Source organism: Prionailurus bengalensis, chromosome C1 (genome assembly GCF_016509475.1).
Source record: "Prionailurus bengalensis isolate Pbe53 chromosome C1, Fcat_Pben_1.1_paternal_pri, whole genome shotgun sequence".
NCBI lineage: Eukaryota > Metazoa > Chordata > Mammalia > Carnivora > Felidae > Prionailurus > Prionailurus bengalensis.
Genome location: NC_057345.1, coordinates 111583732 through 111597738, shown reverse-complemented (window position 1 = coordinate 111597738; position 14007 = coordinate 111583732). Strand labels below are relative to the sequence as shown.

Below are 14007 nucleotides of genomic sequence, written 5' to 3'. Positions count from 1 at the left end.
AAGAGGGGCACCTGGGTGGCTCAGTCGGTTGAGCGTCCAACTTTGGCTCAGGTCATGATCTCACCGTTTGTGGATTCAAGCCCCACATCATGCTCTGTGCAGACAGCTCAGAGCCTGCAGCCTGCTTCAGATTCTCACTCTCTGCACCCCCCAACTTGTGCTCTGTCTCTTTCTCTCAAAAATAAATGCTAAAAAATTAAAACAAAAAAACAAACAAACAACAACAACAACAAAACAACAACAACAGGGGTGCCTGGGTGGCTCAGTCAATTAAGCATCCAACTCTTGACCTCATCTCAGGTCGTTATTTCATGGTTCACAAGTTCAAATCCTGCATGTGCACTGTCAGTGCAGAGCCTGCTGGGGATTCTCTCTCACCCCCTTGATGTCTGCCCCTGCCCCATGCACATGCACTCTCTCTCAAAGTAAACAAATTGAAAAATAAAAGAAAGAACACAAAGGCAAATCAAGGAAATTAATACAACTCTACAAAAAGGAAAGGGAGATGATAGAAAGAAACCACAAAATGACCCCAAAAAACCCCTTGAAAAACAGTAGAAAAAAAGGGAAAGTAATTTAAAGAAAATATATTTGAAGGTCTAACCTACCTAACAAAAGGCTTGGGTGGAGTAAAAGGCATGAAGGAATCTTTAGAGTGCTGAAAACATTCTTTATCTTCACTGATAATGACCACTACACATAAAACTTTTTTATAAAGGCACCACCAGTGCACACTCTTGAGAAGAAAAATCTATTTTACATAAAGTGTTCATTACAGGGTATTACTGCCTCCACCAAAAACCAGTGGTTTGGAATAAGTTATGCTAAAACAATCCTTTTTTTAATTTTCTTTTCAGAATTACTGAAGGAGTGTCAATGAAATTATAGTCAAATAATAGGCAATCTTTTGAACTAGTCTGTGGATCATGGCAGAAGATCATGGCTTTATAGCCACATGACTGAAAGGTCATTTCCAACGTTAGTTTCCACTAGATGTTTTGTTACCTGTGATGCAAGTCTGCAGAGAGGGCTGCAAGGTTCTTTACTTGGCCTCTGTCCCGTTTAACATCTTTTTTTAATAATCTAGATGGCCAGCTTTGCAAATTTACAGGTGATCCAAAGCTGGCAGTTCTCTAGGTGTTAGGATTCAAGAAGATACTGTGATGTTAAATTTAATGACTTAATACATAAAATGTTAACTGAAGATAAATATAAGGCCCAGTATTAAGGTTTTCAACCTCAATTCTGGCTTATAAGTTTATATAAGAACAAATGTAGAGGCACTGGGTAGCTGACTCTAGATCTCAGCTCAGGCTCTGTGCTGATAGTGCAGAGCCTGCTTGGGACTCCCCAGCTCCCTCTCTCTCCCCAAAAATAAATAAACTTTAAAAAATGTGCAGGTTTAGATGATTAGTGTGAATTCGTATGGTGTCCTGCCTTCCCCCATTTAGCAAAAATGGGTGTTCAGAATGGTGAAGCTTAATTCTGGACTAGAGATGCTCAAAATGGCAGCCGGTCCAGAAATCATGAGAAAGAGTAAAGGGATTAAGTATTCAACTTGGGTAAGAGAGACTTAAATGCCATTTTCAAATATTTAAAGCATTATGTTTGAAAGTCGGGTTGGATTTATTATATACAGATCTAGAATTCAGGGGGTGGGGAGGATATATCATATATGGGTTTAATGATGGAAACTTTTTCCTATAGAAAGATGAGAGGGCTGCCGTGTGAGCCTTTAAACGTTCCCTGGCCCAAACTGGGAGGTCTGCTTGCTGGCCCCCTGTGGTGGCTGTGCCTTCCTGGTATTCCCTAGGGACCAATACAGTATTTAAAGATATCAGCAAATTGAAGCAGATACAATTCACTGGGCTAATCATCCAAGTAAAATGTGATATGCCAAAAGAATGCTAATAATGGTAAAGTTTGCTCTTTGAGAGCAAAGAGAGTTACAGCAAAATACCTTCAAAGGGAAAAAAACAGAGGATTCAGCAGATTGGCTTTGAAAAACTTATTAGTGCATGTTGGGGAAACTAAGACTAGTTTATGAAATAATCCATAAAAAAGGGTAAACGGGGTGGGGGGGTGGATGGGATAGGACTTAGAAATACCATTTCTTGATTTCAACAGAAATTCTTAATCTGGTCTCTCTATAACTAAAGAGACCACAGCATTGTAGGTGCTTCTTATAGATTCCAGACATAGGACATAAATCAAACTTTAAAATGGTTTTCTGACACATCATTAAAATATAAAGGGAAAAAGTAACTATTAAACAGTATTGGGATGCCTGGGTGCCTCAGTCGGTTGAGCTCTCGATTTCAGCTCAAGTCAAGATCCCAGGGTCGTGGGATCGAGCCCCATGTCGGGCTGTATTGAGCACAGAACCTGCTTAAGATTGTCTCTCTCCCTTTGCCCCTCTCCCCTGCTTCCACTTGCTCACTCTCTCTCTAAATTAAAAACAAAAAAACATAAAAAACACAATATTTGTTTTGGTACTTAACCTCCCTCGTTGACAATTATTTTTAATGTATCATACTTTAATCATTTAAGGATCTACCCACTAAAACTGAAAAAGCCAAAAGTATATTACCTATTTATCTAATTTCATCAGCTCTTTGCAATGCTCTGAATTTTAACTTTAAAAACTACCAGAGAGGGGAGCTTGGGTGGCTCGTCCGACACTAGCTCAGGTCATGATCTCACGGTCTGTGAGTTCCGGCCCCACATCGGGCTCTGTGCTGTCAGTTCAGAGCCTGGAGCCTGCTTGGGATTCTGTGTCTCCCTCTATCTCTGCCCCTCCCCACTCACGCTCTGTCTCTATCAAAAAATGAATAAACATTAAAAAAAAAAAAAAAACTACCAAAGATAGGGGCACCTGGGTGATTCTTCGTTTCGGCTCAGGTCATGATCTCAAAGGTCATAAGCTTGAGCACAGCGTTGGGCTCTGTGCTGACAGCACAGACCCTGCTTGGGATTTCTCTCACCCTCTCTCTGCCCACCCCCCACCTCAAAATATGAATAATAATTTAAAACTATAACCAAGAGCTGGATGCTTAACTAAGCCATCCAGGAACCCCTAAAGAAATTTTTTTTTAACTACGAAAGATCTAATTAGCTGGGAAGCTCTAACAATATAACCAGGTAACTAATTCATCACCAAATGGTGATGGCTTACCTGGGTGGCTTTAGTTAGTTGAGTGTCCGACTTCGGCTCAGGTCACGATCTCACCATTCATGAGTTCAAGCCCTGCATCAGGCTCTGTGCTGGCAGCTGAGAGCCTAGAGCCTGCTTGGATTCCGTATCTCCCTCTCTCTCTCTCCCCTTCTCTGTTCACACTCTGTCTCTCTCTCAGAAGTAAGTAAATAAATAAATAAATAGCTGAAGCGATTATAAAATAATTAATGCAAAGATGCACACTCTTTCTGGGAATTGACTGCCTAAATTATTTTTTTTTTTTTAATGTTTATTTTTGAGAGAGACAGAGCACGAGCAGGGAAGGCAGAGAGGTAGACACAGAGTCGGAAGCAGGCTTCAGGCTCTGAGCTGTCAGCACAGAGCCGCATGCAGGGCTCAAACTCACGAACTCTCTAGATCATGACTTGAGCCAAAGTCAGACGCTTAAATGACTGAGCCACCCAGGTGCCCCTCAACTGCCTAAACTATTAATTATTGTGATTTGTTGCTGTCAAGAAACCAGAATCTTTTATATAGAAGTGTCTGGAAATTGCTAGACTCTTAATTAAAACACTGTTGTTGGCAACAGCATGCAACTCTGGCTTCCCAAGAAAGCCACAGATCTATTTTCAACAAGTTTTTTGTCATATTATGTGCAACATTTGAAATTAAGTACAGAGACAGAAAGAATAAAGCCCAATATAAAAATCTGAAAACAATTCCTGTAAAAATGTGAATGTACCATATAAAATCAATATTTCAGGGGCACCTGAGTGACTCGGTCGGTTAAGCATCCAACTCGATTTCAGCTCAGGTCATGATCTCCCAGTTCACAGGTTTGAGCCCCTCATCAGGCTCTATGCTAACACTGCAATGGGAATTCTCTCTCTCTTTCTCTCTGCCCCTCCCCCTGCTCTCGCTCTCTCCCCCTCAAAATATACATTTTTTAAATAAACAAATAAACAAACAAAATGGGTATTTCAGAGCCCTACTAATTTCTCCAAATAATATGCTTTGGAAATCTTGTTAAGACTTATTAAATCTTTTTCCCACTCATTCTCAGATGACTCTTTACATAGAAGAACCTACCATAATCCAGTCCTTACAGGAGAGAAGGAAAAAAGCCTTAGAATAAACTTCCTCAAAATAAGGAAACACCAAGAAAATCAGTGTCCATAAGTAAAATTGGTTTACATGGTTATTTGGATGATTAAGTAAGATGTCCTTGAAGAGCTTTAATATTAAAATATGCTATGTTAGTGGAAGGAGTTATTCTGATAACAGTCTTTTTTGCTTTGCCTTTTTTTTTTTTTTTTTTAATAGGATCTTTTAAAGGAAACTGGGTGTTTCTGGCTTTTGTCGGGGGGAGAACAGAGGATCTTGAGGAATGTTTTGTAAAACATTATAGAAATAAAGTAGGTCTCTTAATCATAAACTATGTGGTTTGCCAATTTTACTTTAATAAGTAAAATTATTTCCAGTAAAGCATCAAAGATTTTTGGAATACTCAGACTTCGTAAACATGTCTTCACAAATTTCAAAACACACTGCTGAACCAAAAGATCTTTGCAGAGGGATTGATCTCATTTATTAAAGACCACAGTCAATGCAATAAGGAAGGCATACACAGGGATTTATCAAAAGTACTAATAATATTCTTCTTAAGTTGTGTGTACTCAGGGGTTCATTTCCTCTCCATGAGTGCTAGATCTGAAAACTAAAAACAGACCTTACCCCCGAATAAGTCTCACGATAACTCATGTCCATGTCCTTATTATATAAACCAGCATATATCTTATAACCCATTCAGTTTAAACTATTCATTATAGTTTAATTTTTCTGTTGTTAAATATATCATACATTGAAAACCTAGAATATGGAGAGTTTTAAAGAATAGTAAAATGACCTTGAGTACTTAAATTACTTCCCTCTAACTACACTCCTCCTCTTCCTCCCCACCCCCAAAAGAAACTCTACAATTCTGTCATCACAGCTTAGGAAGACATCGTTACATCCATGTTGATATCAATTTTAAAACAGGAAAGAGGCAGTTTAACATAGAGGTTGAGTATCAACTCTGGACCAGAAACCCTGGGTCCAAATCTTAGTCCCACCTCTTATAAGCTACCTGACCTTAAGACAGGTTTACTTAATCTTTCCATACCTTGGTTATTCGTTTGAAGTGTGGAACAAACAGTATTCAGCTCACAGGGTTACCAGAGATTAAACAAAGTTCTTAGAACATGCCCAATACATAGTTAAGTGTAATATGTCAGCTATAGTTAAAACTAAGAAGGTAAAACAAAAACTAAAGCATGCTAAAACTTGTAACCTGGGTTCTTTTTTAAGAGTATTATGCTTCTAAAATTCGTTTCAGTGTTCTTATTGATTCCATGCTTTTACCCCTTCTCATGTGCATTCTAACTCTACACTTCTAACACTATCATGACCTCTGATAAAACTGGTAAAACTACACTTCTAACTCTATCTTGACTCTTCTTCCATATTCTCCACCATCTTAAGTATGTGAAAATACCTTATCTTCCCTACTAAACTTTTTTTTTTAATGTTTATTTTGAGAGAGAGGGAGAGAGCACCCACGCTGACAGCGTGGAGCCCGACGCAGGGCTCAATCCCCACAAACCATGAGATCACGACCTGAGTCAAATCAATTAGCTGAATGAGCCACCCAGGCACCCCCACTACTAAACTTTAAGAAGGAGAGGGGTCATACCTTTTAAAAAGATTCTTCTACTAATGGTAGAAGCATATGCTCATTAATTTTAATGGCTCTGTTTCACTTGGAGTCAAATGGAGAAGTATCAGTAAACCAGAGACTCATTTAGTCTCATGTACTCCTGGTGCTTAAAGGTTCTTTTAATCCCAGCCCATATACTGAGTGCTCCAAAGAAAAGAATAGGGGCACCTGGGCAGCTCAGGCAGTTAAGTGTCTGACTCTTGGTTTCGGCTCAGGTCATAAGCTCATGGTTGTGAGATAGAGACCTGCGTCGGGCTCCGCACTGGGCATGGAGCCTGCTCAAAATTCTCCCTCACCCTGTCCTCCTCTCCCACTTGTGCATGCTTGCTCTCTCAAAAACAAAACAAAACAAAAGAAGAATAACTGTGTATAAATTATGCTGACTTGCATGTGCTTTAGTAATGACTGGTATATGACACTTCTCAATTTTGCAGTATATTCAATTTCATACCTATGGACCAATCACCATCATCTTTTGAGGAGCAAATCTCCTAATGATAGGTCTGTGTTCGTTTTAACCTTAAAAATCTGATTGCTTTCTCTTGTGTAACTTCTTCCTTTTCCAAGAAGCATGAGAACGATCTCAGAAAGGACACTTAAAGGTAACCATAAATCCTGCGGTCAGTAGTATGGTATCATGGCTTCTGCCATGCGTAAGGATCCTGTATTCTTACAGCTGATGGTCTATGTTAAGAAGACATGATAACAGTCTTCAAATAAAGGGCTGCCATGAAGAAGACAGTATAGTATAGACTAATTTTTTTGTTATCCAGAGGCAGGACAAGTCATACAGAAGCAGATTTCTGATATAATGAATGAACCTTCTGAAAACTAGAGCTATCCAAAATTGGAAAAGAGAATCATCTGAGGTAGTGAATACTAGAATGCTAAAAATGTTTATGAGTAGAAGACTGGTTTTTAGGAATGATGTAGAAAAGGTTAAGTATTTGATAGAGTTGAACTACATGATCATAAACACCCCCTTCAATTAAAATGCTCTTATATTTTCCTTATAGTTAAACCCAAGTTGCAGTCTAATGTACAACACTAACATGATGCAGGAGTATGCTTACCTGCCCAGTGTTTAAGAGTCTGTGTGGGTTACAGGAACAGCAACCCTTCACAGAGGCCAACTGGCATTTTAGATGTTGGAAGATCCTATCCTTATTTGACTCTGTGATCCAATTTTCTATGTATAAAAGCTAAATTAAATTCACTTCAAATTTTATATGAAGAATTTCACAGCAGCCCTGAGACAACTGGAATCCCATCACCCTGGGGATCCTCAACCCACAAGCAAAGAACAGGAAAATCATAACACCAGTTTTACTGTTTTATAATCACTGCTAAATTTCAGAAAATTTAGAAAAACAGGGAATGACAGAAAATGGATACTTGGAACCTAATAACTTATCTACTATGCCAGACCTGCCTGCTACTAGAACTACTACTTGGAGATACAATTAACTTGGTTTAATAGATTTATATTGGTCCCATATACTCATGGAGGTACTAAGAAAAAATATTTTTAAAAGGAAGCAAAAATCATGAATAAGCTAGAACACATATCATAAAAGTACATAGAAGTTCATTATACTTTTGTATGTTTGAAATTTCCGTAGCAAAATTTAAAATATTTAAATTTAAAATTAAAAGAGCTCCCACATAAAGAAGAAAATTCTACTCTCAATTAATATAGACAGGATGCTGGTATATTTTTTAAGCTACAGGACCAGATAATAACTCAGCATCCATTTACTGTTATCCAAATTCACCTCAATTCAAATCTGAAAATATTTAACTGCTAGAATATCTCACATACATTCTACATCCCAGACGAAAAGTTTTTTTAAGTACTATTTAGAAACAGCTGCATCACCAAATTGGGTAACATTTCATTGGAACATGAAACTGAAAAATGTTATCATATGTCAGGTTTTCTTTTTTAATCCAAGATACATAGTGATTTTAAATCAGACTTCACAATTATTGTGGTCCTCCCTAGTCCTCTGTAAAAATAATTGTTTTGATACTTTAGAATATTGCTTTTAGTAACTACAATTATTGTTTCCTTTTTATTTCTTAGGATTTTCAAAGCCCAGAAAAAGTTGTCCATCTTATTTCTGTTTAACAGCGAAGACTTCTATCAAGAGTGAGGAAAGATGCAACATTATCACAGCATTAGGCAAGGAGTCAAGTGATAAGATTCTAGTCCTAGATCTGAACTTATTTCAGATGACCCTGAACATGTCATTTACTCCTGCTGGGTTATGATGCTCACCCATAAAATAACTCCAGCTAAATAACTCCAAAGACTCCATCTAGTTCTGAAATTACACAATATTATAGCCGTCATAGTGAGTACACTCTTTAATACATACTATATCCTTATACTAGCTATCACCATACAGTAAGTACTGTGGATGAACACACACAAAATGTGCAAAGCCAGGAATGTTTAAACAAATATGATTTCAAAAACTACTGGCTTGAAATATGGGTTAAATATCAAGGGCATTTATTTTCTTATCTAGAAAGCATGAACACTGAAGGCTTTATAAAGTTCTGGAACATTGTTAAAAGCTTATAATTTAATCAAGACTTGAAAGGAAAGGAAAATTGCTGAACAGTAAGTTCTTGACACCGCATGTCTATGGTACTCATGTGTCTACCCTGCATTTATGTGTCAGAGGAAGATGTTACTTTTATGCTATACTGAAATCAAGAGATTGAAGTAAAATGTTTGTTAAATCAGTACAAATTCAAATTAAGCACTTGAGAAAACTACCTTCCTAGTTAACAATAAACCAATGAGATTACATGTTTTTATTAAATGTAAATGTTTTTGCCTCAATGTTTGCATTACATATATAAAACACAGTTAATTCCCTAACACCCACTGATTTCACATAAATGGTACTGATACATTGTTAGCATTTTCAGAGCCTTACTTTAAAACTAACTAATCCAAGGTAAAACTATGGATTTCTTTTGTAGAAGGGAGTAATTCATAAACGTTAGTTTCTAATTATGAAATCAATAAAAGTAAACAAGAAATCCCTCCAAAATTTAATAACAAGTGGGCCATGTAATGTATAAATGTGATATACTTTAAAAAAATACATTTTTTTAAACACCTGCTTGCAGAAACAACAATAATGAGAAGTACAGCTATTGATACTTCAGGTAATCATTGTAATAGGACTACCAGGAGAATGTGAGCCATGTAAATAAAAAATATAGTGTCATTATGTTGGAGAAAGCTACCTGGGCTACAAGACAAGAAAAGGAATATAGCCCTAACAGATAAATACAGATAAGCAAGTAATTGGGGAGGGGGGTGGAATGACAGAAGGGGAACAGTTGTATTTAATTTATAGCTCAAAGAATTCAAAGATTTTAGTAGTAATAAAAATCTACAAAATGACTGTGAACCAGAAAGAGAGTTCAGGCTTCTTTAAAGAGGCTGGCAGAGACGGTGTATATGTAAAAAAACTGAATGGAGATGTAAGCTGGTATTGTGGTATTGTGATGATTTAACCACAAATGCCTTCCCTATTTAAATATTCCAATCAGGACTGTTAGTACACGTACCTCGGAGAATTCTTTCCTCATGGCAACGAAGAAAGTCCCAGATTCTAACAGTGCCGTCATCAGAGCATGTAGCAAATTTATTATCCGTGGGTGAGAAACTGTTACATGAAGACACACAGCAGGGGAAAGAAGTCAGCATTTAACAGATTATCTGTGCTTCTCAGACAGGGAAAAATAAAAACACTGTGCTGCGTTATAAACAGGAGAGGGAAGTATTCCAAGAGTGAAGAAGCCCTTAAAGAGAATGTTGTCAGCTAACAAAAGCATCTCATCAAACGAAGAATTTAACACAGCAGTTGTGTCTTAGTTTTCAATCATTGATATTCAGAGACCTTTACCAGTGTATTATTAGCACTGATGCTTCCCACACTCCCCACAGTAGAATATTTCCTGTCATACCAACAGAAAACGTGAAGCTCATTTAAGTGTAGAAACTAAATGAAATCTGTTTTTGCAATATTCCTACCAGCACGCTGTTAATCACATTAGGAATACCGCTCCAAAAATTAGCATCAGCTTCTTCTGCCTGGGACACTTCATGACATGATGAGCTGAAAATTTTGGACAGGCTCTTTAAAACTCGTGGCTAAACATCACTACATACAATGTTTCTCGTTTATTTGCAAGGTCTGTGGAAAACTTTCACACCTTCTCCCTGGCAAGCTATTCCATGAATGTTGCTCCTTTTAGGGAAAACTTTAACACAGGGACCTTCAGACTGTGTTTGAAGCCAAAGGTAATCTCCTGCAAAGGATTTTGCCATCTTTACCTCCTTGCCATGAAAGACCATCACGTTTCTCATCTACCTCTAAGAACTTCCTTGAACTTTTGGGTCCTGTGACTAACAAAGAACCAACTGTGAAAACTCAATGTATGGGCAGGACACTACAGCACAGTCTTTGCAGAAGCATGTCAGTCCAACAATTTTTGTTAAGGCTCTGAACGTAGAAACAAGTGACTGCAGCGGATGATGTTTCTATAAAGATGTCAACCTCCTCCCACACATGGGCGGTACGACCGTAAAGAATGCTGCTTAGCTTTATTCTGAGGCTGCAGCAATTCGTCAGGCTTGTTTTTGAAACTTTGTTTTCCGGTTTTACTATGCATATCTCATTGATATGTAAAAATATACAACTCACTGAAAATACTTTAAACTCCACTTATTATTATACATTTGCATAACTGATGTTCTCAACAGTGAATCAGAAGAAAAAGTCCTAGAGTCCTCTTGACAATGGTCTGCTTACAGTTTCAAAGCTTGAAGAACCCATTCATTACTCCATTAACGTTTGCCACATCCAGGGTCACTTGTGAGTTTTTAGTCCTACTACACTTTCCTTTTGAAGTCGTGGCATAACCAAGCCAACCAGGTCTTCACTTAAGCCTTTTTTTCTTGTATTTTGTGTGAACTCTGAAGGTGTTTTCTGTAGGCTTTAGATTTTATTCAGTTGTATAATTAAAGACTGAATTCTTTATTTGGAATGAAAGATTCTTATCTTACACAGTAGGTAATAAAAAGGAATAACGTATACACATTATTAACCATAAATGAAAAGAGAAAACCAGTGCAAAATGCGGCAGACAATACATCTCTAACATATTGCAAAGGCTGATACCGGGACAACACTACTTCAGAAAAGTGCCAGCAAAATGGTGAATGTGTGAAAACAAAGAAAAATATTGTGTTTATAGGGTGCAGAAAGTATCCCAGAATCTGACAGAGCCCATGCATCTCTGCACCCAGAATACACTTAGAGAATAATTTAACCATGACAATAGGGACTACAGAAAATGGTATATTGTGTATAAACCTGGCCTCTCTAATCGCCTCCTTATGTGCCTGGAACATCTTGACGTTGTTCATGTTCGACTGCCAATATTTCACATATCCTCCATGGTCTGCTGTCAACATCCACATGTCATTATGTGACCAAGTCATGGCCCTCACTGGGCTATCATGAGCCTGTGAAAACATAAAACAGTTTAAACATTATATAAAAGAATATATGACAGAAGGCTTTACAGGAGCAGACATCAACTCACAACAATTACTTGTCCAATTTCAAGTTTAAAACGCCAACAAAGTAACTGTATCTCCAGTTCGTTACAGGACCACAGGAGGATGCTACAGTCTGATGATTACTGTTACCTGTAATATTGTTTCAAAATTGAAGGTGAGTCCATTCCACAAAGTGAACTCTCCACTAGAAGCTCCAGTGACCAAACGTCTTCCTTCTGGAGTCCACTAGGAAAGAAAAAGAAGACAGGTTATCCAAGGTCACAATTCCTCAATCTTAGTTAATTTTTAAAGCACTTAGAAAGGATTTATAAAATATCCAATAATCACCATTAAATAGACAATACTTTCACTGAATCGTAGTTCAGATTTATAAGTACTTTGCCAGAAAAAAAAACAAAAACAAAAACATGTTAACACAGTGCAGGGAAAGCTCTAGCACTTTAGCCCATAAACTAAATAATGGTAAATATATTGTAAGTATCCGGTTAAGTTACATATACCTACATACATTAAAGAACCTTTAAAAACAAAATTTGCAAAGACCACATTTTTCTAGGATACAAGGCAAGCTAACAAATAAAATGGTCAGTCACCAAAAAAAAAAAAAAAGAATTACATCTGCTAGTGGACCAATTCAAGCAGAAAAGTTAGTGGTGTTTTATGAAAAAAGCTAATTTAAGGACATCAAAGCTATCAAACTTTTCCTGGCAACTAAATGTACTTTAAAAAGCTCTCCTCTGTTCACAGTATCAAGCAGTCTTATACTAATCTACTTTCCAAAACATGTAATACAACACTCACGACTAACACTACAGCAATATTTTAATGCCATTATTTGTATACTGAAGGAAATCTGTGACATATGCTTATCAATTCAAAACACAACATTTTTTTCTCAACTTTTTATTTTCAAGTTTCCATGACAGATTACACACTAATTTTCCTTAGACAATGTAAATACATGAAATGAAAATACAACAACTGCATTTTCCAAACTAAAAATTGTAACACATACTTGAAAACTGAAGTGTGCTTATCAGAATAGCAGGATGAGATACTATTTGGGGGGTGCCTGGGTGGCTCAGTCAGTTAAGTGTTGACTCTTGGTTTCGGCTCAGGTCAACAATTTCACAGTTTGTGAGTTCAAACCCCACATAGGGCTCCCCACTGACAGCTCAGAACCTGCTTGGGATTCTTTCTCTCTCCTTCTCTCTCTACCCCTCTCCTGCTTGCGCGCTCTCTCAAAATAAACAAAAATTTTTAAAAATAAGGGGCGCCTGGGTGGCCCAGTTGGTTGAGTGTCTGACTCTTAGTTTCGGCTCAGATCATGATCTCACTGTTTCCAAGTTCAAGCCCCACGTTGGCTTCTGTGCTGACAGCACAGAGCCTGCTTGGGATTCTCTCTCCTCCCACCCTCTCTGTCCTTCCCCGACTTGCATGTGCACTCTCTCTCAAATAGGTAAAAAATAAATAAATAAATAAATAAATAAATAAATAAATAAATAAATAAATAAATAAAAAAGACTACTTGGTAAACCTGGTTTTTTACTGCTTACCTGCACATCACGACTTTGACTATTATGAATAAAATCTTCCTACTTTCCTAGTTCCTGTTATCTGCTATGGACTGTAACCAAGTAAATACTACAGGCAACCAACTATAGGCACAGAACCCTGTTTTTATGTCTTAATTTCTTATAATTTGGACTCTGCCTCCACTATGTGCAAGTGTCTCCTAAGATCTTACAGTTTGATCACCATATAAGAAATTTATCTAATGAACTGCAACAAATAAAGTTTTACCCTTCTGTACTGTGATGCAAAACGCTCAGATTTTATTCATTTCAAAAGATGTTCTGGGGCGGCTGGATGGCTCCATCAGTTAAGTGTCTGACTTTGGCTCAGGGTCATGATCTCACAGTTTGTGATTTCGAGCCCTGCATCGGGGTCTGTGCTGACAGGTCAGAGCCTGCAGCCTGCTTTGGATTCTGTGTGTCCCTCCCTTTCTGCCCCTCCCCTGCTCATGGGGTGTGTGTGTGTGTGTGTGTGTCTGAAAAAAACTAAATATACATTAAGAAAAAGAATGTTAAGGGGCGCCTGGGTGGCTCAGTCAGTTAAGCGTCCGACTTCGGCTCAGGTCATGATCTTGCGGTTCATGAGTTCAAGCCCCGCGTCAGCCTCTGGGCTGATGGCTCAGAGCCTGGAGCCTGTTTCAGATTCTGTGTCTCCCTCTCTCTCTGACCCTCCCCCATTCATGCTCTGTCTCTGTGTCAAAAATAAATAAAGGTTAAAAAAAAATTTTTTTTTTTTTAAAAAAAAGAAAAAGAATGTTAAAAGAAAAGGAAAAAAAAAAGATGTTCTCAGGGTGCCTGGGTGGCTCAGTCGGTTAGGCATCCAATGTCAGCTCAGGTCATGATCTCGCGGTTCCATGAGTTCAAGCCCCAAGCGGGGCTCTGTGCT

At 37.9% G+C, this 14007-nt stretch overlaps 1 protein-coding gene across 8 annotated transcripts in view; it reads right to left on the bottom strand.

Moving 5' to 3' along the window:
* WDR33 (WD repeat domain 33) overlaps positions 1–14007 on the bottom strand; it is a 109206-nt gene that overhangs the window by 51019 nt on the left and 44180 nt on the right. For all 8 annotated transcript variants that reach the window (XM_043576446.1, XM_043576448.1, XM_043576450.1 and 5 more), the window contains exons 5-7: positions 11677–11772; positions 11339–11490; positions 9528–9625 (exon numbers count right to left, since the gene is read on the bottom strand). In XM_043576446.1, coding sequence (XP_043432381.1) covers positions 9528–9625; positions 11339–11490; positions 11677–11772 — 346 coding nt within the window. The remainder of the gene's footprint in view (positions 1–9527; positions 9626–11338; positions 11491–11676; positions 11773–14007) is intronic.